The sequence below is a fragment of the Ochlerotatus camptorhynchus genome, unplaced genomic scaffold (assembly GCF_037179485.1).
Source record: "Ochlerotatus camptorhynchus isolate MF236.1 unplaced genomic scaffold, CSIRO-AGI_Acam_v1.1 ptg000114l, whole genome shotgun sequence".
Taxonomy (NCBI): Eukaryota; Metazoa; Arthropoda; class Insecta; order Diptera; family Culicidae; genus Ochlerotatus; species Ochlerotatus camptorhynchus.
This window is the reverse complement of record NW_027040604.1, coordinates 3,068,989-3,096,421: the sequence shown is the minus strand read 5'-3', so window position 1 is coordinate 3,096,421 and position 27,433 is coordinate 3,068,989. Positions and strand designations below refer to the sequence as shown.

At 42.4% G+C, this 27,433-nt stretch overlaps 1 protein-coding gene across 1 annotated transcript; it reads right to left on the bottom strand.

The window, feature by feature from the left end:
* Nucleotides 1-7,326: 7,326 nt before the first annotated feature.
* Nucleotides 7,327-9,066, bottom strand: LOC135699683 (uncharacterized). The gene has a single exon (XM_065219975.1). It carries the CDS (start codon nucleotides 8,613-8,615, stop codon nucleotides 7,899-7,901), a length of 717 nt encoding a protein of 238 aa, XP_065076047.1. The 5' UTR covers nucleotides 8,616-9,066; the 3' UTR covers nucleotides 7,327-7,898.
* Between the last annotated feature and the right edge of the window lie 18,367 nt (nucleotides 9,067-27,433).

Here is a 27,433-nt window from a genome sequence, read left to right as displayed (position 1 = left end):
CTATAATGCACATTGATTTGCAACCGGAGCATCTCTCGTTCATGAAATTTTTCCACTAGTTGCTTTTCCCTCGATCTGTCAACATACCAGCTGTGTTGAATAAAAACAAAACAAAGACAAGTCAGTTATGTCGATTTGATTGAATTTTTCAGAAAAACATATCCGTAAGAGATACGGGAAATGGCTCTAATGTTGGCCTATGTATCTAAGATTGAACTCATCGCTAAAAATCTGCTATTTATCATTTTATCTAGATGAACGCGTCATTGGGACGTTACTAATGGCTATTTTTGGTCGCTATTGAAAATTTAGTCAATTGCTTAATTTATGTATGGGCCCGAATTAGGGGCATTTAGGTCAATGTTACATCCATTTACCATATTACAGAATCTCAGAGTCCGGAAAATTGTGAAAATAGGAGAGATATTCTGCAAACTTCATAAATTTTTTTTTTTAAATTCAGGTCCGTCCGATTAATTTCTGAAAAATTGTATGAACTCAAAGATGCTCAAAGCACACAGTCCAGAAAACTTAAACGAGGTTAAACAAGTTCCATTAGCGTCAGAAAGAAAAGAAAAAAAAATCATGTCAATTAACGTTCCATTAGCATCTGAAAAATTCTGTTCTGAGATTTCATGGAAACACCAAGAATTTAAAGAAAGTTCTGAACAATTCGGTAGCTCGAGAACAATATGCACAGTTAAAGATCTGTTATGGTAAGTTCCGGTAGCTTTAGGGCTTCAGTAAAATTTCGAGAACTTCAGTGAACATCGATGAGCATCAGGGCAGTTCCATTAACTTCGAAGATGCCAAAACTTCAGTTGAGTTTAAAGATCTTAAAGGATGCTACGTAACTTTAGCTAGTTCTGAGCACTCAGTGCAGGTCCAAGATTAGGAAAACTATGGAAACATCAGGGGAGTTCCTAAAACTTCTGGTAAATTTCGAGTACTTTAGATCAGTTCCATTAAATTCAGATAAAAGAGATTCTTCATGAAGTACCAAAAATTAAAGTTAGTCTTGAGAACATCTGGAAAGTTTAGAGTGCTTAAAAAAATGTCCGAAACATCAAATCAGTTTCAAGAAATCCAAGAAACTGTAGAGATCTGACAAGAAGTTTAATTCATTTCAGGGCTAGTACCATAGAGGTAACTCTAAGACTAGAAGCTCCCGAAATAACGTGCTCAACTTTTTGGCTCAGCCCTGGTACTCTCTTCAGTCTCAAGATAATCGATTCACCCCTCGAAACATAGGAAAAACCACTAACCCCTCATTTTATCTGTCAAACTTTCATAGCGAATCAAAACAAACATTGCGTAGTACTAGAATTTCGACTAGAATGGGGTAAATTAATCGTTTGCTTGGGACCAATAGGCTAGTCAAGTAGTGAGCCAATTTAAAATCGTTAGTTTCGTATTGATTGTTGCTAGTACTCTAGGCACTTTAGATAAATCCAGAGAACTTTAGGAAAGTCAAGAAACCTTCAAAAAATTTAAGAGAACATTTGGAAAATTGTAAAATCTTTGATCTATTTATCTTCTTTAAGATGTTTCAGGAATTTTAAAGACGTCCAGAGATCTACTGATAATTTTAGAAAACTATAGACATATTTTAAGCCTTTACAGATGTTCAGAGATTTTCATAGAAGTGTAAAGATTTTTAAGACAGTTCCATTAATTTCAGGACAGTACCAAGAACTTCCGGAGAATTGTAGAAACTTTAGGGTAGCTTCGAGAACACCTTGGAAGATCAGAGAACCACAGGGCAGTTCCAGAGAACTTGAAGAAAGTCAAGAACTCTTGATTGTTAGAAAGAACCGGAACAGCAAAGTTTAAAAGTAGAATGGATTTTATTTAACGACTAGCTTGAGTGGAGTCTTGAACAGGAATGAAAAGTTTTTCACCGTTGTTTATTTAAGAAAACTTAGGTTGCTAGGGGTGACGTTCGGTCTCCAAGGAGGTGATCAGCACACTGCGTTACCGATTTACTCCAACACCCCCCCTGAATCGGTCAGTCCTAGGAGGGTCCTCAGTTCGCGGAAACGTCCAGGTTCCAGGGGCTTGGTGAACGTGTCCGCTATTTGGTTTGCTGTATCAATTGCTTCGATTTGAAGTCTTCCTTGTGCCACATGGTCGCGCAAAAAATGGTGCTTTACATCGATGTGCTTGACACGCTTGCTTTCGGTGTTTGTGGCCATTGCAATGCACCCACGGTTGTCTTCGTACACCTTGAATGCCGTGTCCGGTCGAACTTGCTTCAGGTCTTCAAGGATTCCGTGCAGCCACAGCCCTTCGGAGGCCGCGGCACTTAAAGCTGCATACTCGGCTTCACACGACGACAGTGCAACGGTTTGTTGCTTGCGGCTTGCCCAAGACACGGTGTTCCCAAAGACCTTAAAGACGAAGCCACTAACGGATTTCCTATCCTCAACATCCGATGCCCAGTCAGCGTCTGCGTACCCGAAAAGTGCCTCGGCGTCGTCGTTTTGCTTGTACTGGAGCTTCAAGTTCTTCGTTCCCTTCACGTAACGGACCACTCTCTTCAGGGCTTGCCAGTGGGCCTCATCAGGTTGAACTTGGAAGCGCCCTAGGTATCCAACAGCGTAGCATATGTCCGGTCGAACACACAGCATCGTATACATCAGGCTGCCCAGCAATTGACGGTATGGATGCGACACAGGATTCGCAGCTTGTGGTGGCACGAAACAGCCTTTCTCCATTGGGGTTTTGACTTGGTTACAGTCTTGCATGCCGAACTTCGTCAGCACACGGTCCACAGCAGCTTCTTGCGCCAGGTACATGCATCCGGTGGCGCGGTCGTATCGGATCTTCATTCCAAGGAAATGATTAACCACGCCGCAATCCGTCATCTGGAGCTTCTTGGAAAGAGCACGCTTGATCTCCTTCACCAGGTCCAGTCGATCGCCAGCAATGAGCAAATCGTCCACGTAGATGATTATGTATACCCCCCCTCGATCGTCGATCCTGGTATATAGACAGTAATCATGCCGGGAACGGGTAAAGCCGAAATCCAGTAGAAGGTCGTTTAGCTTGTTGTTCCAACAGCGGGGGCTTTGCTTGAGTCCGTACAGCGATCGATCCAGCTTGCAAACGAAGTTCGGCGGTGCTGCAACTCCTTCGGGTATGGCCATGTAGACGTCTTCTTCAAGCTCACCGTAGAGGAATGCGGTCTTCACATCGAGTTGGTGAACGTGCATCCTTCGGTGGGTTGCTACAGCAAGAACGGTTCGTATCGTGGCTAAGTTTGCTACGGGGGAATATGTTTCGTTGTAGTCGACTCCGGGCTTCTGTTGGAATCCCTTCGCCACCAAGCGCGCCTTGTAACGGATCGGTTCGCCATGCTCGTCCGGCTTGATTCGGAAGACCCATTTCGATTTGAGCGGAACCACACCAGCAGGGCATCTCACCAATCGCCAAGCATGGTTGTCCGCTAGCGACTGCAGTTCCTCACGGACCGCTTGCTGCCAAAGAGCTTCGTCGGCTCGTCCAGCGATCTCCTTGTACGCCTCCGGGATATCGAAGATCGAACGCTCGGCCTCATCTCGTCCAACGGAACCGTCAAATAGTACATCGGAAACGTTATGGGGAACATCTGCAGAATGGGATTGCGCGGCAGTGAAAATTTTTCCAACCAGAAATTCTTTCAACTTACCGGGGAGTCTGCGCTCCCGTTCGCTGCGCCTCGGGGTTTCCATTTCGAGGTTTGAACCACGGTCTAGTTGCGAAGGGAGCGCTCCGGTTTCTTCAACACCGTCGTCTTCAACCTCGCCTTCTTCATCATCAGTCAGGATCAGTCTTGTAAACAGTCGACATTTTCGATAGCGTTCACTAAGGGCCGTTATGTCAAAGTTATGATTCATTCAATACTATGAACGCGACCATGATTTCGTTTACCCGTCTACAGCTGTCATGCGCAAAAAAAGTTTTTGCTTCCAACACGAGAATGAATCGAATGTTTTTGTTTCGTCTCTTTCCTTCGAACGTATACAAAAGAGCAATGAAAGAAAACTGGAGAAGTAGACCATCATTTTCTCTCTCCCTATCGCTGTCAGTACTGTCGATTGAGTTGCGTTCATTTGAATTTGTTTACAATACTTTGAATGTCGTTTGATAGAAGTTTCATAGCCAAAGTGTTATTAAAAAACTGAATTCTCGCGTCACTTTTCATAACGTCCAATCTACATTGATCGATTCTCTTCATCGACTCTCTCTTTCGTAAATAACTCGGCTGCAGGCATATTTCGGGCTGATTTTGCTACATATTATTTTAAAAGAAAGTATTATCAAGCATGTTGGACGATGAGAATAGCTTAGAATGTTTTTGGAAGCGAGTTATTAACGAAAGAGAAAGTCGATGAAGAGAATCGATCAATGTAGATAGGACCTTATGAAAAGTGACGCAAGAATTTAATCGATTTGTCACGTTGGAAAAGTGGTAACAGGTATGTTTTGTTGATTTAGTCCATCACAACGCATTGCAGTTATGTTTTGTTTCTACTTCTAGGAAAATAATGTGGATTTAAAATCACTTGCCGATTCGCACGCGTAATGTTTTTTGACATCGGTTCTGGGGAGTGAAACGACAACAATAAGGTCAACAACGACGAGCAGCAGCCGCGGGGGGAGGAAAATAATATCGCCGACAGTACGGTCAAACAACAGAACAAAACAGCTGGAGCGATCGTCAACAACACCCTTTAGAGCCTGATCCAGGCGTCCACAGTAGGAGCGTACGCGACGGCCCTCTGCCAGAAGGAAGATCACCAGCTGGAATTTAAAAAATGAACTGGAAATGAAGAAGAGAATCACCTTCCCGACATCAATCTGGCATTTTCGCTGAAAGACGACGGTGTTAAACGGTAGAGTATCGAGGCCCGACGACGAAAGTGAAGATTGCCAACAAAGGCTACGCAAGTTGCTCGAGGCACAGCTGACCACCGCTTTACGATTGACGATGACGTCTACCTGGGAATAATCGTTTCGCACTTTACCGGGAAGTACGGTAGTGGTGAGTGTGTTTGTTATAATGTCAAGTGTTTTGATAGATTGTAATTATATTTCCTTTTACGTAGAACATCGGAAGCTGTACTTTCCGATAGCGTTCCGCTTCGAAAGGAGTCTCTGGCTGTACACCGACACCATTCAGGCCATTCCTAGCCGAACTACCAAAGTACGGTCTAATGCCGTTCAATTTGCGCAAATTTAAGGAGGAAGCCAAGGCCAAGATGGGAATGCATAACCAACAAAATGGTCGAGCCGTTCCAAGTAGTATGTGAAACACAACGAAATTGAGCGAAATGACCTACTTCGAAGGCGAACATAGATCTGGTGCTAACGGACACCAAGAAGTCGGATGTGACTAAGGAAGCTGCTGCCGCTGTCGTCACCACCACCCCACCCCCATAAACACCACCAAGGATATTAGTGATGCTGCTGCTGCTCCTACTGTATCTGCCGATGGATCTCCCCCAGCAGCACTCAAGGACAAGAGAAGAAGAAGAAGGTCTTTGTCGCTGGTGAGGCCAGCAAGGAAAATGCTGCTAAGGCAAAATAGAGGTTGTACTGTAAGGTGTTCCGTTATTTCCACGGCAGTGTTCAGAAACGTTTGTGTTCATTGTTTTTAACACATGCATAGGTACCAATGTTTGGATTTTTTCGTGTCTCCTCACCTGCACTCGTTCGGAATATGGTTGAACCGGCAGTTTTTAAATAAAAGCATAGTTGATAAAACCTGAAATATCTATTTGTTTTAGCCAAGATATAATACTGCTATCCCCCCGTTTACGCGGTGGGTGGTACCGCCCACCCCCCACTTTCTCGGCGGTCCTTAAATCAATTGAGCCGATTTTCTGTATACAACTAGATTATGGCGGACATTAATCAGAAAAAGCGGTGAGTGAGCAGTACCACCCACCGCGTAAACGGGGGAATAGCAGTAGACTGCAAATTGGTTGAGTTTATTTGTATTTTTTTTTCTCTGCGTGTACGGTAGCACATTTCTACTCGAACAATCCATAATGTCCTAAGCAAGATTGATTTGTTCTTTTCGTCTATTTTCCCTTGCATTAATAACTAAGGCTCAGTTAGTGAGCAATAAAATATCCTCTTGTCATGTTTCTCGTGTCAAATGCAAGATAATAGCTTGTTATATTGAACTGTGTGGGAAATATCAATGGAAATAAAAGAAAAGGTATTCAAATATGACGAAATGCTCAGAATCAATCTTAAAGCTCTTCGTCAAGCCAATTGTACAAGTTAGGAACTATTTTCTCAAACAGTTCCTTGTTGAGCTTAACCAATAGGATATTTTCAAGGTTTGCTTCAGCGATTTTTGTTCGCTTGTCCGAAAGAACCAGTGCAAGAGCACTGAACGCGCGTTCCACGGACACCTGGTTTGAAGGTACCGTCAACAGCAGAGTTGCAACTTCGTATAGCTCGGGATGACTGAATTTTCGTGAAACCCAATATTTCCATACATCAAATGAGTAGAGTTGATGAGGCTCGAGATCAAGTGCTTTTAGCTGTCTCAGAAACGTGTCTGATGTTTGAATTCTTCTTGAGCCCGACTCAGGAAGCATTCCTCCAAACATCTGTGTCAAAAAGGCATCCAGCTCACTGTGCTGATCTTGATCTGATCCTGTTGCAGAGGTTGATGGTGACTGAGTTGGTTGGTCTACGCTGTGTGGTTTCATTCGCTTGATTCGCTCCCATGTTGCAATGATGAATTTCTGAACAATAGGATAAGAAAATACAGAACAAATGGAGGTTCAACATTCATTGAGTGACAAAAGCAATGGACTTACTCGAACTTCCTCTTTTTCTTCAGATGTGAACAGTGTAGAATTCAGGTAATTAAATCGTGGATCGATGAGAAGCGCGGACTTGAAAATCATATTGTCCTTCAACTGTTTGAGACGTTGGGTCAGTGAAGCCGTCAATGGTTCTACAAATCGGTTAGATTGAATTTTACTGACATCCATCACGGTTCTTATCCATGTCAAGTAAAAATCGTTCAGGGAAGTATGGTTGGATTGCATGTTCTTGGTTGCCAAGAAAACTGGTCTGAAAGCTGCAACATATTCCTTAATGAATGTCCACTGTTCTGTAAGATCTGAAATTTAAAATGGTAAGTGATAAATCTATGTACAACTTTTTATCAGTTTTTAACGTGTTTCACTAACCCAGCTCAGGATACTGCGATCCTAAGTCTCTGAAGAAATCTTCATGCTTTTCGAAATGCTCCAACATCGTGAAGATTCCTCCCCACCTGGTCCTAGCATAAAGGGGTGGGAGCGATTGGTTGTGCAGATCGAACACCGGTTTATAAGCTATCTTGCGGCAATTTTTTGTGACTGTAGTACATTGACGGATGTCAGCATCACATGCCTTGATAACATCGGTGACTGCTAGCTGCATTGTGTGCACAGCACACCTCACAAGCGTTATACGATTGAAAAATTCTTCTTCAATCGCTTCGGTCCAGTCTAGTCCAGGTAGCTCTTGTGATGGGTCATCTTCGTCGTCTTCAGTGGAGAGGATCATAACCTGCAAATATGACTGCAACTGCTTTACAGCTGCAATCATATTTGCACCGTTGTCGCATGTGATAGAAAATATCTGCTCAAGTGAAATGCCGTATCCTGCGAGTATTTCTTCGATTTTCGACCTTAGAAATTTGGCAGTGTGCCTCTCATTAAGTTCAATCATCCCTGAAGAAGAAATGAAATTATTTTGAGTATAAATCTATGATTTACATGTACGGCGAATCACGGGATATCCCATTCCATGCATTAAACTTTTTACGAAAAAGCTGTACTTGGAATAGTGTCTCCCTAATTATAAAGATGCAATCCGCCCTGTTTCAACTTGATAAGATGCTGTCACTTACCGACGGTCAGAATCACTACCTGCTGCTGCTCTGGGTCAAAAAATTGGATGTTGACACCCAGGATGTGTCGTCCATGTCGAGAAGCACTGTCGATTTTTAGACATATAAGCTTTCCGTTCACCAGACTTCTAATCGCGGATCGGATCTTTGTGGCAGCAACTGTTAGATGTCTGAGAACGTTAGGGCGATTCATGCACATATTTAGTGCTTCACCAATGGGTTTCAAGAGCAGTTGAAACCCTTCCCATTCGACACAGTGCAGGGGAACGTGATGGACGGTCACCAGTTTCAATATTGCTTCGACAAATGTTTGCCTGTCGATGGCAATCATTTTTTTTGATGCCTTCTTTCTCTTGGATGGTACTTCCGCCTCATCTTTAAGTAGTCCACGTGATTTGGCCAGAATGGTGTGTTCTGTACGAAGATGTCGGATAAAATTTCCGGCATCAAATTTTTCAGCTTTCTGTCGGTATTTGCAACTGTTGGCAGCATCGATGGCACACAATACAAATCCGTCTTCCGTGGAAATGCAGCCTTCCGCTAGGATCTCTCTGTATTTCTTTTTTTCGATCGATGATGCTGATACGTCCATTGCGATTGAAAAGTTTAGGATCTGTTTTAAAATCTTAACTTGAAACAGTAAAAATTGGTCGACAACAACACTAAGAACTTTTTCACGACTGTAGAATAGCAAAACAACGATAACCATAGAAAACGTAGACGTGTTCTTTTCTTACAACGTTGAACGAAGACGATGTGTGGTACTAAGAGTTGAGGAAGACGGAAAATAATCGACTTTTTCGTCCTCGCGGTTTCTTATGCAGCAACAGACGTGACGTCACATCTGCTGCTTCATAAGAACACCGTGAGAATGAAAGAGTCGACTAGTTTCCTTCCTCCTCACCTGTAGATAACCCACATTGGAACGAAGACGCTATAGAGTGAATTAGAAAGAGATAATGAAACTGCAAAATAAATGAACACGTGGACAGCTACGGTGAACGCAGTCGGTGTTTACAAAAAATGATGAATATCAAATGAATAAGATAGAGAAGTGTCGTGATGTCAAAATACATTTTTTGGCAAGCCTGTCGAACGAACATGCTTGTTACGAATGGCTTGACAAAAAGAGCATGATAATAGAGAATAAAGCGTCGGTGAACGTGACCGTTTACAAGACTGGTCAGGATGTCGTCATGTTGAGCCACCAGCGGCTCATCGGGTTGAACGGACTGTTCAGGGGTTTGCACGTCTTCCTCATCTTGATCCTCGAACTCGTACGGAGCAACAACCAAAGGAGTTTCGTCACGGATCTGGGTGGCAAACGGAAAACTGTTTTCATCGAACTTGACATCTCTGGCTAGGAATAACTGCTTCTTCTCTTTGTTCCACAGGCGGTAGGCGTTCGGCGCATAGCCGATCATCACAGCAGGCTTGCTTTTCGGATCCAGTTTCTTCCTCTGTGCCGTGGACACCCAAGCAAATGCTTTACAGCCGAACACACGTAGTTTACTAACGTCCGGCTTGTGACCAGTCCACATTTCCGCAGGAGTCTTCCAATCAGATACCGCGGTGGTTGGACTTCTGTTCGTCAGGTATACCGCCGCTAGAACCGCTTCATTCCACAGATTCTTCGGAGTTTGGGCTTCAATCAGCATCGCACGCACCTTTTCGACGATTGTCCGATTGAACCGTTCGGACACTCCATTCTGCTGTGGTGTGTACGCTGCGGTTGGCTCGACTTGGATCCCCTTGGAAACGTACCAATCACGCTGGTCATTGGAGCAATACTCGCGCCCTTGGTCGACAGTCAGCTTCGAAATCGAATGTCCCAGAGCGGCACTCGCCATGGCCTCGTACTCTCGAAACTTCTGGAACACCTCGGACTTCTTCTTGATGGGATATACTACTGCAAAGTGCGTGTAATCATCAATAAAGGTGACGAAGTACCGAGAATCATCCCAAGCCGCTGGTGTAATTGGACCGCACACATCGGAGTGCACTCGTTCTAGAGGTCTTGTAGCACGGACTCTAGTACCCGTGAATGGTTCTCGGCACTGCTTTCCGAGAACACAAACATCACAAAAATCCAATTTATCTGGTTTCTCGGGAATACCTGTTACCATGCCATGCTTCGCGAGTGTCTGCAAACTCTTGCTCCCCAAATGAGCCAGTCGACGATGCCACAGGCTACCAGTCACAGCTCCACACATGTTGGCCGCCACCGTATCGACACGGAGATCGAGCTCGTAAAAATCGCCCCGCATGGGACATCTCGCAATCAGGTCACGACCTTGCTTCATGATCGCTTCCTTTTTCGTGAATGTGACATCAAGATCCGCTTTTGCCATCTTCTTCACAGATAGCAAGTTCGCTCGAAGATCTGGTACGAAGAGGACGTTCTCCAAGCTGATATAGTTACCTTCCTTGTTGACGCCGTTGATCGTGCCACTGTGCCGGGAAATCAGGGATTGATCATCCTTCGCCACGTTTATGACGACAGGGTGCTTCAGCTTCGTGAGGTCGGCGAAACAGTGCTTCACATTCACAAGGTGGTCCGAGGCTCCGGAATCCAGCTTAAAGGAAACTGCTCCCTCGTCCTTTGTTTGGGAGCATATCCCGGTCATAAAAGCCACCGCCTTACCTCCAGCAGCAGCGTTAGCTTCAGCGCGCCCATCTGTCTTCAACTTCACACGACAGTCCTTGGCCTTGTGCCCCTTCTTCTGGCAACGGTTACACTTTCCGGTGAACTTACCAGGCTTCTGCTTCGATCCTTGGAATGCTGCAGGTTTCTCTTGGCAGGAATCCGCTGCCCGGTCGGTTTTCTTGAGCTCCTCGGCAAGAAGGCGCTCGCGAACAACATCCAGTTTTAGGTTTTCCTCACCTAGATTTTCCAGTGCCGTAACCAACGGATCGAACGACTCGGGAAGGGTAGCAAACAGCTGGGACACAATATCGTTCTCTTCAAGCTTCGCTCCGGCCAGCTTCAGTTGTCGGATCAGCTCTTCGAAGGTTTTCAGGTGATCTTTCACAGACGAACCTTCCATCATTCGTAGCTTCGCAAGTTGCTTCCTGACGAATGTCTGCGACGAGACGGACTTCTTGGCGTAGGCGGATTCATGGCTCATCCACATCTCCTTGGACGTCTCCTTGTCCCGCACCAAATGCAGCAAATCGTCATGAACAAATGACGTCAGCAGGAACGCCGCCTTACCGTCATCTTCCTGGAACTTCGTGAGCTCGGCCGCTTCCATCGGAGGATCCTTCTTGATGATATCCAACAGCTTCACGGACTTCAGATACTTCTCCACTCGAAATTGCCAATTGTCGAAACCGGTGCCCGAGAACTGCGGGATCCCGTGGACCAAATCCTTGCGTGAGTCGCCCATAACCTCTTGATTGTTAGAAAGAACCGGAACAGCAAAGTTTAAAAGTAGAATGGATTTTATTTAACGACTAGCTTGAGTGGAGTCTTGAACAGGAATGAAAAGTTTTTCACCGTTGTTTATTTAAGAAAACTTAGGTTGCTAGGGGTGACGTTCGGTCTCCAAGGAGGTGATCAGCACACTGCGTTACCGATTTACTCCAACAAGAACCCTTCAAAAAAGTCAAGGGAACGTTTGGAAAATTGTAAAATCTTTAATTTCTTGGTCTTATTTATGATGTTCCAGAAAATTCACATTCGTCTGGAGATCTACCAATAATTTTAGGAAACTATAGACAAATTTTCATAACTTTACATATGTCCAAAAATTTTCTGGGAAGTGTACAGATTTTTAAGACAGTTCCATTAAGCTCAGGGCACTACCAAAAACTTCCGGAGAATTGTAGGAACTTCAACTATATTTTCATAATCCATATTTTCATAATTTTACAGATGTCCAGAGATTATCAGGGAAGTGTAAAGATTTTAGGACAGTTCCATTAGGCTCAGGGCAGTACCAAGAACTTCCGGAGGATCGTAGGAACTTTAGGGTAGCTTCAAGAACACCAAGGAAGATCAGAGTACCTCAGGGCAGTTCATTTAACTTCAAGGAAATTGCAAAAAATTTACAAAAGTTCGAAGAAACTCGAGGAATTTCCGGAGCAATATTCTGAGATCTTCAGTGAAGTTTACATGTTTACAGATTGTTAAGCAGTTCCATTATGGGTAGGAATATTTAGAGTATTTCGAGGTAGATCAGATAACTTCAGAGCAGTTACATTAGTTCATTGCAGGAACTTTCAAGAAGTTGCAAGAAATGAGAAACATTCCTAGAATTTCTATGAGCACCAGAAAAATTGTTGGCACGTTAGGGAACTTCCGAGAACTTCTTGGACATTTAAGGAAGGAAGTAGCCCCGTAACGTGAGTAGATCATCTTTTCGTGGTACGTTACGGGATGTAAGATCTACCACTGATTCCTGGTCCTGACTACTTCAAACTAGGGGAACAGGATTTTTTCAGTAATCAATAAACTTATTTACATAATTACTTTTTATGCCTTGTTGATAGTGACAAGACTCGGCTTTGTCCACCGAGGAAAAAATGAGCTAGTTAGTCTTCATCTATGTGATTCCTAATCTTCAATTCGTTGTTCCCTAAAGGGTGTACCACATCAAATTGCATCACAGAAAAAAACGCTCTAAAAAATTACCCATTGGGTATTTTCTCTTCAAAATTTGGGTAGAAGTAGTTGAGAGTGTATTGTTCACACTGTATTTTTATCGCCGTCAGTGTTTCGCAAGTTGGAAAAAATGGCGTCACCCGCCAAGCAACGTCGTGAATTGATTTTGCGCAAAGAAAATCCTCAACTCTCGCATCGGGACATCGGAAAACAACTCGGGATCGTGCAGTCAACGGTGAGTCGTCTGATTAAACGCTGCTACGAAATTCTGAGCATCGAACGGAAGGAGAAATGCGGTCAGAATGGATGTTCTATTAGTGATCAGGATCACAAGTGTATCGTGAAAACGTTTAAGCGGAATCCCAATGCTTCGGTCAGGGATGTGGCCAAAAAGTTGAATCTGTCCAAGTCTTTCGTTCAGAAAGCCAAGGACCGGGAGGGACTGCATACGTACAAAGTGCAGAAGGCTCCAAATCGTTTTGAAAGGCAAAATACGGTGGGAAAGTCACGGGCCCGGAAACTGTACACCCAGATGCAGACGAAGCCACATTGTCTCATCATGGATGAGAGACTTACGTCAAGTCGGACTTCCGGCCAGGCTTGCTGAAACTCCTCAAACTTACTGGAGGTTTTAAAACACTCCTGGCCTGCGAGTTTAGCCAGCCCTCACCTCGAGTGAGTGGCGGCAGGAATATGGAAGAAGTAAACAAAAACTTCTCGAGAGAGAGGGAGAGTGAACTTCAGCGAGAGGATGATTTGACGTTATGTGCGCTTTTCGAGACTTCGGATGACTTTTTTGTTCGACGCAAGAAGCTCAAAGTTCACCCAGAGTGAGAGTAAGAGCGTGTGATAGAAAACATGAACATTAAGGGCAGCAAACCTCACTCTCATTTTATCCCCCTTCGCTCACAAGCTCTGAAGCTCAGTGGAATGATTTGGCAGTAGGCATTCTACTCCTCAGAAAAATGCTACACTCGGCTAATTTCAAACTCACGAGTGAGGCTCCATCAAGCCTGCTTCCGGCAGCTTCCGGGGCTACTGTTCTTCACCGCCCAGCAAAAGTTTGATGTTCTGGAGGAAGTAAGGAAGCAGAAACTTTCAAAGTTTGCTAAGAAATACATGATTTGGCAAGCGATCTGCTCATGTGGTAAACGGAGTCTACCGGGACTGTAAACGGGGAGATCTATACCAAGGAGTGTCTACAGAAGTGTCTGCCCAACAAACAATTGAGAGCTCTTATAAAACACCTGAGTTGATCAAACGTTGAATAATAGCTTCCAGAGTTGAACAAGAATGTAGTTGTATTGCCATTTGATTAAAAGTTTTAAAAGCTATTGGAGCACTCTTAAATGATTGTTTACGTTCGGTTTAACTATATGCTTTATAAGACCTACGATAACTTTTATAGCACCTTAGTTAAACTGATTCACAAGAGCTATACAGAACGTGGAATAAACGCATCAAAACAAACCATTGGGAGCTCTTATACAACACCTGAGTTGATCAAACGTTGAATAATAGCTTCCAGAGTTGAACAAGAATGTAGTTGTATTGCCTTTTTGGTTAAACGCTTCAAAAGCTGCTTGGAGCACTCTTAAATGATTGTTTACGTTAGGTTTACCTATTTGCTTTATAAGACCTACGATAACTTTTATAGCACCTTAGTTAAACCGATTCACAAGAGCTATACAGAACGTGGAATAAACGCATCAAAACAAACCATTGGGAGCTCCTATACAACACCTGAGTTGATCAAACGTTGAATAATAGCTTCCAGAGTTGAACAAGAATGTAGTTGTATTGCCTTTTTGGTTAAACGCTTCAAAAGCTGCTTGGAGCACTCTTAAATGATTGTTTACGTTAGGTTTACCTATATGCTGTATAAGACCTACGATAACTTTTATAGCACCTTAGTTAAACTGATTCACAAGAGCTATATAGAACGTGGAATAAACGCATCAAAACAAACCATTGGGAGCTCTTATACAACACCTGAGTTGATCAAACGTTGAATAATAGCTTCCAGAGTTGAACAAGAATGTAGTTGTATTGCCTTTTTGGTTAAATGCTTCAAAAGCTGCTTGGAGCACTCTTAAATGATTGTTTACGTTAGGTTTACCTATATGCTTTATAAGACCTACGATAACTTTTATAGCACCTTAGTTAAACCGATTCACAAGAGCTATACAGAACGTGGAATAAACGCATCAAAACAAACCATTGGGAGCTCCTATACAACACCTGAGTTGATCAAACGTTGAATAATAGCTTCCAGAGTTGAACAAGAATGTAGTTGTATTGCCTTTTTGGTTAAACGCTTCAAAAGCTGCTTGGAGCACTCTTAAATGATTGTTTACGTTAGGTTTACCTATTTGCTTTATAAGACCTACGATAACTTTTATAGCACCTTAGTTAAACTGATTCACAAGAGCTATATAGAACGTGGAATAAACGCATCAAAACAAACCATTGGGAGCTCCTATACAACACCTGAGTTGATCAAACGTTGAATAATAGCTTCCAGAGTTGAACAAGAATGTAGTTGTATTGCCTTTTTGGTTAAACGCTTCAAAAGCTGCTTGGAGCACTCTTAAATGATTGTTTACGTTCGGTTTACCTATTTGCTTTATAAGACCTACGATAACTTTTATAGCACCTTAGTTAAACCGATTCACAAGAGCTATACAGAACGTGGAATAAACGCATCAAAACAAACCATTGGGAGCTCCTATACAACACCTGAGTTGATCAAACGTTGAATAATAGCTTCCAGAGTTGAACAAGAATGTAGTTGTATTGCCTTTTTGGTTAAACGCTTCAAAAGCTGCTTGGAGCACTCTTAAATGATTGTTTACGTTAGGTTTACCTATATGCTTTATAAGACCTACGATAACTTTTATAGCACCTTAGTTAAACTGATTCACAAGAGCTATATAGAACGTGGAATAAACGCATCAAAACAAACCATTGGGAGCTCTTATACAACACCTGAGTTGATCAAACGTTGAATAATAGCTTCCAGAGTTGAACAAGAATGTAGTTGTATTGCCTTTTTGGTTAAATGCTTCAAAAGCTGCTTGGAGCACTCTTAAATGATTGTTTACGTTAGGTTTACCTATATGCTTTATAAGACCTACGATAACTTTTATAGCACCTTAGTTAAACCGATTCACAAGAGCTATACAGAACGTGGAATAAACGCATCAAAACAAACCATTGGGAGCTCCTATACAACACCTGAGTTGATCAAACGTTGAATAATAGCTTCCAGAGTTGAACAAGAATGTAGTTGTATTGCCTTTTTGGTTAAACGCTTCAAAAGCTGCTTGGAGCACTCTTAAATGATTGTTTACGTTCGGTTTAACTATATGCTTTATAAGACCTACGATAACTTTTATAGCACCTTAGTTAAACTGATTCACAAGAGCTATACAGAACGTGGAATAAACGCATCAAAACAAACCATTGGGAGCTCTTATACAACACCTGAGTTGATCAAACGTTGAATAATAGCTTCCAGAGTTGAACAAGAATGTAGTTGTATTGCCTTTTTGGTTAAACGCTTCAAAAGCTGCTTGGAGCACTCTTAAATGATTGTTTACGTTAGGTTTACCTATTTGCTTTATAAGACCTACGATAACTTTTATAGCACCTTAGTTAAACCGATTCACAAGAGCTATACAGAACGTGGAATAAACGCATCAAAACAAACCATTGGGAGCTCCTATACAACACCTGAGTTGATCAAACGTTGAATAATAGCTTCCAGAGTTGAACAAGAATGTAGTTGTATTGCCTTTTTGGTTAAACGCTTCAAAAGCTGCTTGGAGCACTCTTAAATGATTGTTTACGTTAGGTTTACCTATATGCTTTATAAGACCTACGATAACTTTTATAGCACCTTAGTTAAACTGATTCACAAGAGCTATATAGAACGTGGAATAAACGCATCAAAACAAACCATTGGGAGCTCTTATACAACACCTGAGTTGATCAAACGTTGAATAATAGCTTCCAGAGTTGAACAAGAATGTAGTTGTATTGCCTTTTTGGTTAAATGCTTCAAAAGCTGCTTGGAGCACTCTTAAATGATTGTTTACGTTAGGTTTACCTATATGCTTTATAAGACCTACGATAACTTTTATAGCACCTTAGTTAAACCGATTCACAAGAGCTATACAGAACGTGGAATAAACGCATCAAAACAAACCATTGGGAGCTCCTATACAACACCTGAGTTGATCAAACGTTGAATAATAGCTTCCAGAGTTGAACAAGAATGTAGTTGTATTGCCTTTTTGGTTAAACGCTTCAAAAGCTGCTTGGAGCACTCTTAAATGATTGTTTACGTTAGGTTTACCTATTTGCTTTATAAGACCTACGATAACTTTTATAGCACCTTAGTTAAACTGATTCACAAGAGCTATATAGAACGTGGAATAAACGCATCAAAACAAACCATTGGGAGCTCTTATACAACACCTGAGTTGATCAAACGTTGAATAATAGCTTCCAGAGTTGAACAAGAATGTAGTTGTATTGCCTTTTTGGTTAAACGCTTCAAAAGCTGCTTGGAGCACTCTTAAATGATTGTTTACGTTAGGTTTACCTATTTGCTTTATAAGACCTACGATAACTTTTATAGCACCTTAGTTAAACCGATTCACAAGAGCTATACAGAACGTGGAATAAACGCATCAAAACAAACCATTGGGAGCTCCTATACAACACCTGAGTTGATCAAACGTTGAATAATAGCTTCCAGAGTTGAACAAGAATGTAGTTGTATTGCCTTTTTGGTTAAACGCTTCAAAAGCTGCTTGGAGCACTCTTAAATGATTGTTTACGTTAGGTTTACCTATATGCTTTATAAGACCTACGATAACGTTTATAGCACCTTAGTTAAACTGATTCACAAGAGCTATATAGAACGTGGAATAAACGCATCAAAACAAACCATTGGGAGCTCCTATACAACACCTGAGTTGATCAAACGTTGAATAATAGCTTCCAGAGTTGAACAAGAATGTAGTTGTATTGCCTTTTTGGTTAAACGCTTCAAAAGCTGCTTGGAGCACTCTTAAATGATTGTTTACGTTAGGTTTACCTATTTGCTTTATAAGACCTACGATAACTTTTATAGCACCTTAGTTAAACTGATTCACAAGAGCTATATAGAACGTGGAATAAACGCATCAAAACAAACCATTGGGAGCTCTTATACAACACCTGAGTTGATCAAACGTTGAATAATAGCTTCCAGAGTTGTACAAGAATGTAGTTGTATTGCCTTTTTGGTTAAACGCTTCAAAAGCTGCTTGGAGCACTCTTAAATGATTGTTTACGTTAGGTTTACCTATATGCTTTATAAGACCTACGATAACTTTTATAGCACCTTAGTTAAACCGATTCACAAGAGCTATACAGAACGTGGAATAAACGCATCAAAACAAACCATTGGGAGCTCCTATACAACACCTGAGTTGATCAAACGTTGAATAATAGCTTCCAGAGTTGAACAAGAATGTAGTTGTATTGCCTTTTTGGTTAAACGCTTCAAAAGCTGCTTGGAGCACTCTTAAATGATTGTTTACGTTAGGTTTACCTATTTGCTTTATAAGACCTACGATAACTTTTATAGCACCTTAGTTAAACCGATTCACAAGAGCTATACAGAACGTGGAATAAACGCATCAAAACAAACCATTGGGAGCTCTTATACAACACCTGAGTTGATCAAACGTTGAATAATAGCTTCCAGAGTTGAACAAGAATGTAGTTGTATTGCCTTTTTGGTTAAACGCTTCAAAAGCTGCTTGGAGCACTCTTAAATGATTGTTTACGTTAGGTTTACCTATATGCTTTATAAGACCTACGATAACGTTTATAGCACCTTAGTTAAACTGATTCACAAGAGCTATATAGAACGTGGAATAAACGCATCAAAACAAACCATTGGGAGCTCCTATACAACACCTGAGTTGATCAAACGTTGAATAATAGCTTCCAGAGTTGAACAAGAATGTAGTTGTATTGCCTTTTTGGTTAAACGCTTCAAAAGCTGCTTGGAGCACTCTTAAATGATTGTTTACGTTAGGTTTACCTATTTGCTTTATAAGACCTACGATAACTTTTATAGCACCTTAGTTAAACTGATTCACAAGAGCTATATAGAACGTGGAATAAACGCATCAAAACAAACCATTGGGAGCTCTTATACAACACCTGAGTTGATCAAACGTTGAATAATAGCTTCCAGAGTTGAACAAGAATGTAGTTGTATTGCCTTTTTGGTTAAACGCTTCAAAAGCTGCTTGGAGCACTCTTAAATGATTGTTTACGTTAGGTTTACCTATTTGCTTTATAAGACCTACGATAACTTTTATAGCACCTTAGTTAAACCGATTCACAAGAGCTATACAGAACGTGGAATAAACGCATCAAAACAAACCATTGGGAGCTCCTATACAACACCTGAGTTGATCAAACGTTGAATAATAGCTTCCAGAGTTGAACAAGAATGTAGTTGTATTGCCTTTTTGGTTAAACGCTTCAAAAGCTGCTTGGAGCACTCTTAAATGATTGTTTACGTTAGGTTTACCTATTTGCTTTATAAGACCTACGATAACTTTTATAGCACCTTAGTTAAACTGATTCACAAGAGCTATATAGAACGTGGAATAAACGCATCAAAACAAACCATTGGGAGCTCTTATACAACACCTGAGTTGATCAAACGTTGAATAATAGCTTCCAGAGTTGTACAAGAATGTAGTTGTATTGCCTTTTTGGTTAAACGCTTCAAAAGCTGCTTGGAGCACTCTTAAATGATTGTTTACGTTCGACCAACCACCAACCACAATTTTGTTGCTAAAAATAGCACAAGTGATAGGCACGTTTATATGACCATAAGGCAATGATTATTCGACTGCAAGAGAAGTCACTCAAGATGAGCTTCATATACTTCTCTCATATGATCAAAATATGTATTCAAGAATAGAGCAGATGGAAACAGAAGCGGCTGGCAATCCGGGATCATGAGTTCGAATCTTGCTTGGAGAAACCCTCGGTGGAGTAGGTGTTATTAATAAATGCAAACATTAATTTAAGACATATATCATATTATCAACGAAAACATATCTAGATAAATTCTCTCAACTAATTATTAGAGAGATTAATTGAAAGAATATCAATCAAAGATTAAAAAGATGCTAGTTACTACTTCCTCCATGATCACAGAATGTGAATTATGGCATAATTACATAGTTTTTCAATGTGCACAAATAAATTAAATTAATAAAAACTGTACAAGCAATTATTTTGGCGTACCACGACAATTGTTAAATTAATTTTAATCTGTGAATATTGTGAGTACTTACACAATGGTTATTAAGGAGTCATTAAAAAGTGCTATAAACGCTTTTCACCGCTTGCTGTACAATGATTATTTAGGAGTCATAAAAGAGTGCAACAAACGCCTCTCAGGTTTACTCTCTACTAAATTTCAAAGCAGCTGTCAAGAAGTGTCTACAAACGTTGTATAAGAGCTTTCACCAAAATAATAAAGCTTGATTTTAAATATGTATCTATAAACGTTGTATAAAAGTTGCTTCTATCCGGTTGTTAAGGAGTCATTGAAAAGTGCTGTAAACGCTTTTAACCGCTTGCTGTACAATGATTATTTAGGAGTCATAAAAGAGTGCAACAAACGCCTCTCAGGTTTACTCTCTACTAAATTTCAAAGCAGCTGTCAAGAAGTGTCTACAAACGTTGTATAAGAGCTTTCACCAAAATAATAAAGCTTGAGTTTAAATATGTATCTATAAACGTTGTATAAAAGTTGCTTCTACTCCTATACCGCGTAGACATATAATGCTGTAGTTGAACAGGTTCTCCAAACCAGTGTAAACAAGAGTTTTACAGAAGTTGTAATAAACAAATTGTACAGTTATTATTCAGCATGCAGTTGAATAAAATCACAATGGAAGCGTTTCTTCAACAAGAAATTGATTTTGGGCAAACGTTTTACTGAATACGTTAGACAACACCTTTGTGTTGCAGTTGTATAGGTTCTCCAAACGAGTGTAAACAAGGGTTTTATGAAAGTTGTGGTGAACACATTGTGCAATTATTATTCAACATGCAGCTGAACAAAATCAAAACGAAAGCGTTTCTTCAACTGGAAATTGTTACTTGGGTGCTTCCTCTGTTGAAGCAACACGACGGTCCTACGAGCTTCTGGCCGGATCTAGCTTCGTGTCACTATTCAAATGTTTTCCTGGAGTGGAACGAAGCCAACGGGGTAACTTTCGTACCCAAGGACATGAACCCCCCCCCCCCTGCACCCCCCTGGCCTATTATGAAGCAAGCACTACGGAAGCATCCCAAGGAGGTGTAAGTTGCGGCTTACTTGCCAGCCTATAGCTGGCCCGATTTACCCCGGCGGCTACGAGCAGAGTACTTCCCCCAAAGACGTTCGGATTTGGATGGATTGTTAAGAAAAGAGAAAGAAAAAATGCAATTTTAAACGTCTATTATAATCTGACCTTTCCCTATTTCTCCTCGTTTTCCTCGGTGTCACTCGGTGGGGCCCTTCGACGGTAGCGGCGGCGGTTGCGGCTTGTTCACGTCGGCTCCAGACATGGTCTGTGCCGAGCGTCTCCTACTTCACTTTAGCTGCGTAGCAGCGGTCCTTGGCGTTTAGCGGGGGGGATGAGCAAGGCTCCTTAATCGGAACCCCCTCGCCAACGATGGTGACGAATCACCGGACCAACTACTCGCCGTAGATGGTCCCGGTAGTCACCGCAGTGCACTACCCAGGCGAACGCTCCTTCGGTTCGACCTGCTTCGTCCCTCCTTGGCTCTTAACTGCGGTGGCGAGACTGGCTCTACTGGCTGAGCCACCGCAGTGAGGACGGTAGGTGTTCGGGGTTTAGCCGGGAAGCGGAAAAATCCTCGAAATTTAGCTTCCCTTGGCGGCGATCCGACACCCTTCACTTCAGCTCACGAACCACGGCACTTTTCGGGGAAACGACGTCACTTCCACGCGACGGTGCTGGGAATTATCCCTCCAGCTGACACACGCCACGAAAACGGCACTCCAACTCTCGTTTTTACTTAAACGGACCGGGCAAAAACCACGTCGACTTCCAACCGTGGCTCGTAACTTTCTCTTTTTCCCTAGCTGACAATCACGGACAATACAACAACCGCCATCGTTCTCCTGCAACCGCGCTCGAATGTTGTGCTGCTTATGTTTTTCGCCTTCTTTTGCAGCGGGAGGAGAAACGGAACCTTACTTCATTCTACACGCGAGACAATTTTAAACGATAATTTTTACACTATATTCTAATCCTAAAAACATGTCTACACGAATAAAATCTACTATGAAAATAACAAATTAAAATATTTACAAATAAAGCAGTGGTGAGTATGTTGCCGAGCGTGCGACCAAAACAAAAACAAATCATAACAGACAAGGCACACGCTCATGACAAACACGTTAAAAGGGTGGGTTATTAATTGTCACCCTAGACGAGGGTTACAGAGGTTAAATCTAAGGAAGACATAAAGAAAAAGTAGGTTTCCGTACAGAAGAAGCTGCAGCCAGGTGTTGTACAGAACCTAATGAGTGGAGTTGAGCATAAGGTGCGAGCGTACGGTTATGGTATTGAAGTTGAATGAAATAAATATGCCAAAGCTTACTAATGGGTTATACTTAATTGTCTGAAAGTTGGAAAAGGATCGGTCAACTAGGTAATTTTCTATAGCGTTTTTTCCATGACACAATTTTATGTGGGACACCCTTTAGTTTGAAGTGGTTAAGACTAGGGTTCTGATGCATGGTCATTATCGGTGTCATTGCTTATTTTTGTTGCTAAGGAATCCAATTTTGACTGACAAAAGGGCGTGGACACTCAGAAGAATATAAAGTGCGGGACCTTTCAATTAGAGTCGGATCCTTGAGGTAAATTCAAGAATGACAACTGTAAAAAACGAATACTTCATAATTTCTCAATAGTGATGGAGTAATACCAACAATCAATACGAAACTATCGATTTTAAATTGGCTCATTACTTGACTAGCCTATTGGTCCCAAGCAAATCGATTAACGTACCCCATTCTAGTTGAAATTCTAGTACTACACTATGTTTGTTTTGATTCTCTATGAAAGTTTGACAGATAAAATGAGGGGTTCGTGGATTTTCCTATGTTTCGAGGGGTGCATCGATTAGCTAGGGACCGAAGATAGTACCAGAGTTGAGCCAAAAAGTCTTCGGGACCTACTAGTCTTAGAGTTACCTCTATGGTAATACCAACAATCAATACGAAACTAACGATTTTAAATTGGCTCACTACTTGACTAGCCTTTTGGTCCCAAGCAAATGATTAACGTACCCCATTCTAGTCGAAATTCTAGTACTACGCAATGTTTATTTTGATTCGATATGAAAGTTTGACAGGTAAAGTGAGGGGTTATTGGTTTTTGCTATGTTTTGAGGGGTGAATCGATTAGCTTGGGACCGAAGAGAGTACCAGAGCTGAGCCAAAAAGTTGAGCACGTTATTTCGGGACCTTCTAGTCTTAGAGTTACCTCTATGGTAATACGACATGCACTAAACTAAGGACACGTGATATATTACAATAGATCGAATTACTGGTCGTAGTGGTGTTAGATCCCGAACAGAGGGGGAAAAACATCAGAAAGTATAGAGATTTCAAAGGAAGTTCCATGAACTTGAATGTAGTATCGATAACTTCAAGTTACGTGAACTTTTGATGTAAAAATCCGTTTGGGGCAGTTCCAATTACTTCAAGTAACCACAAATATCTTCAAAATTTGCAGAAGTTAATAGATCTTGAGGATTTAGTCATTTTTTTTCGGCTTTTAAGTTTTCAAGAAAAATTGTAGATTACAGTTTAACCATCGTCAACGTTTCGGTACAGGGGGTTGAAATCCTCATCAGGTCTAGTGTTCGGACCAGTTCTCGAAATAAATTTCCACAGCAGTATGGTTTGTTGCACAGCTTGAAACTAAATTTAATTCATGTTAGTTTGTATAATTGTATATAATCTATTTAATAACTCACATTTATGGTTTCTTTGTTCTTTTCAGGTTACGTTGACGGGAGCCTTTCCTGAACTTTGAATTGCATCAACAATCTAAATAAAAGCGACGATTTTAATCACTGTCCCAAAAAAATGATTGTTTTACTTACAATATAAGTGCACTTATTGATTTATATTGAACTGCACTGAAGTTAAATTAACTCAAATGAAATTGCAAAAAATAACAAGGTTCTTTACTACACTTCGATATCTCCGTTACTGTTTTTGTTTACGTTATCCATGTACCTATTCCCAAGCTCACACACACTCTCAGCCGATTCCTTTCCGCACGGTCCTTCACTGACGTTTAGGATCAACGTCTCTTACGCTTCGCAGGTAGGGTATGGCGCAAGGTGTATTGATAGTGCTCGGCGGTGCGCACATACCCCTTCCCCGTAATTCTGGTGAGGGTCCCTCCTTAGAACCAGATTTACGATCCTGGACTTCCAGCACCGCCAACTTCGTTACAGGACGCCTGTACTCTCCTTTCGCCGTCTTCACCGACGCTTGCCTGATTCTGCCGTCTGCTCCAGGGTATACATCAACTACCACGCCGCGTATCCAAGTCTTGCGTGTGGCTTCATCAGCGATGTAGACCAAGTCTCCACGACTGACTGGTTGCGCCTCCGATTGCCACTTCGATCGCTTGTTAATCGTGGGCAGATATTCCGCCACCCATCTCTTCCACAGCTGATCTGCCAAAGCTTGCGATCGTTTGAAACTGTCCCGCAAAGCTTCAGCTTCGTTCGTGCTGGGAACCAGCTCCACTTTACCGGTCATCCCGATACCCTTCTCGAAGTGATTCGGCGTAAGGGCTTCGGTTGCATCCGATCCAAGGCCACTGTACGTTAAAGGGTGGGAATTGATCAGGTCTTCTGCCTCCGCCAACGTAGTCCAATACTTCGTCCGTCAATCGTCTTCCGTCGTTGAACACCACCAAAGCTGCTTTCACTGAACGGACCAACCGCTCCCAAATTCCGCCCTGTCCGTCTGTCATCGCCTCCTCGCAATCTCCCTCTATCGCCCTAACTATCTCCTTGCTCGCACCTTGGAAGTTCGTGCCATTATCAGAGAAGAATTCCACCGGCTTGCCCCTTCGGCACACAAATCTGAGACTAGATGAGACTCACCCTATGTGGCTCAACCAAGACTCCCGGATATCTAGCTCAGTAGCATGAGACCCCTGAACTGTGTCACAGGGCCGGCATGCTACTTGGTAATTTGGAGGGGTACGCGGAACAAACTGTGCAGAAACTGTGGGATTTCTTACGTGATTGTGAAATTAATTGGAAGCTAAAGTGTGGGTGGAAAAAGTCTAAAAGTTTATTAAAATGGAACTATGGTGCGGATGGTTTTATTGGGCTATTATGGGGTGTGTTCTGTGGGTTTCTGCTTCCTTGGTACGTACCGGTGGTGTTTGCTGGATGATGGCGGTGATTATGTTGGGCAGCTGTTGTTTGACCGCGATGGCGATCCGTGGCTTAATCACTCCGTCGACAATGGCGGATCGGTGTCTTACACTGGTCTGGAAGATGGCGCCTGGTGACTGGAGCTGTGGTCACTACAATGGCGGGTTTGAGGCTTGGGTTTGCGCGTTGCGATGGCGGTTCGCAACCAGGGAATATAGCAATCCCTGTGCAGCTACTGAAGTAGCCTTTTCGGTGTCAACGGCGTCTCCCTTCGTTGGCGAACATCAGCTGACCGTGACAAGGCCACCTTGGTTGAGCCAAGAAGGGTCTTCCTCCTTAACACTTAGGACTACCGAGTCCGAGGATGCTCTCCTTTGTGGCAATTATTAAGCCGGAGAGTTGAAGGTCCTTGACATTTAGACCAAGACAGTCGATACTGACTTGGTCGAAAAGTGCCGATCATGAGGATCTCCGTGGAATACCAAACAAAAGGTCCTAAAGGACAAATGGTTGTTTTAAACCAAGCCAAAATCATTTTTGGTCAAATTCAGTTACCTGAATGAACACCAGGAACATAAAAAGGTCGTTCTCGCACTTTGGTTCACTTTTTCATTCCACTCACGTCTTCTAGGCACAAACGCCGGTTTACTTCTGGGCAATGGTTGACCATCCCGTAGAGATGAACTAGCCTAAGGCTAAAAATCTCTTAAATAAAGAATTAAAAAAAAAAAAAAAAAGTTTGACCATCCCAGCTATCAAAAGCCCTCCTTTTCCCATCCAGTTTTCAATTCGTTCCTTATTATTTCCTCCATTTTCCTTCCTTGTAGCTTATAACCACCCATCCATATCATCTCCTTCGCCTATTGAGTTTTTCTACCACAGTTGATTATAATACCCTTTCGATCCTGTCACATCCAATTAAGCTTATAAACAAATATCATTTTCAAACTACCTACTAAGACAAATTTATACATTTTTCAATAACAGCAATTTTACCTACAATCCTACTAATCCTACTAACCCAACACTGACACTAAACAAACACTACAGTTTCCGAAAACATCAAGCACACATTAAAACCTAGGACATTGTAACTAAACGGTTACAAATCTTCGAATCGCCATCAAGCATGCTTGCGTCGTCAGGCCATGAGCGACCTCCAGATGGATTGCTCTTGTAGATAGACATGTGAATAGGCATATCCACCGCTTTTCCGACCTACGACCAACCGTGACTGTTAGCGGTCCGCAATAGTCCACTCCAGTGAAACTGAATGGTTGCCAACCAGGGGTGACACGAGCCAACGGAAGCGGAGCCATTCTCGGGATCTTCGGCTGGCACTTCTTTACTCTGCACCACACACATGCCTTCGTCACTGCCTTCAATTCTGTCCGGAGATTTGGGATCCTGAAACGCTGTCGGAGTTCGTTGACCACAGTTTCCCCATTTGCGTGGGCCGCTTGTTGGTGATGATATTCCAGCAACTTCGTTGTGATTGGGTGCTTCTTAGGCAAGATTACCGGGAATCGGAGTTCAAATGGAAGGAATGAACCCTGTGCGGTTCTGCCTTCCATCCGGAGAACATCTTGCTCGTCTAAAAACGGGCTGACGTCGTACAAATTGCTATTCTTCTCCAACGGATGCCACTCGCTATACGGAAGGTCACGGTTCTTCACAAGAATCTTTATTTCATCTTCGTAGGCCTCTGCCTGCGCCGACCGCCAAAGGTAGGCTTCAGCACGTTGAAACTCCTTTCGCTTCAGTGGAACCAACACAGTTAGTATAGACCTCTTCACCAACCGTTGAACCCTTGGTGGTGCTGAAATCGCCAAGTAACGGCACCGGTGGTGTAGTGGTAAGCGTGATTACCTCTCACCCCAGCAGGCCTGGGTTCAATCCCAGTCGGCGCCGCCGGGATGTTCTGAGGCATAACATCTCTGATTACGCCTTCCTTCGGATGGGAAGTAAAGCCGTTGGTCCCCGGTTCATGAGTTGATGGGTCGATAGGTAGGGTCCAGGTGTGGGAGCTGCCTTCCTGGCACGTCGGTAGCATTGGTGCTCAGCACGGAAAACAAGATCGACGGAAAAAAAAAACAAACCAAAAGGAAGGAAATCGCCAAGCCTTCCCGTTTCCTGATACAGTTGGATTTGAACCTGTAGATGCAGGCTACTGTTCGGACGAGAACCTTCCAACGAGAGAAACGCGTGGCATCGATTACGGTCTCGACTATCGAAATATCATGGAACAAATGGCATATTCGGGCTTCCTCTGGGGTATTCGATTTTACGGTGTCTTACTGCGACCATTCCTCTTCTGGCTGGTACAAAAATCGTGGGCCCTGGAACCATGGACCGTTCGAATCTAGACTGCTGCCCTTTTTCCACTTCGTTAAGTCGTCCGC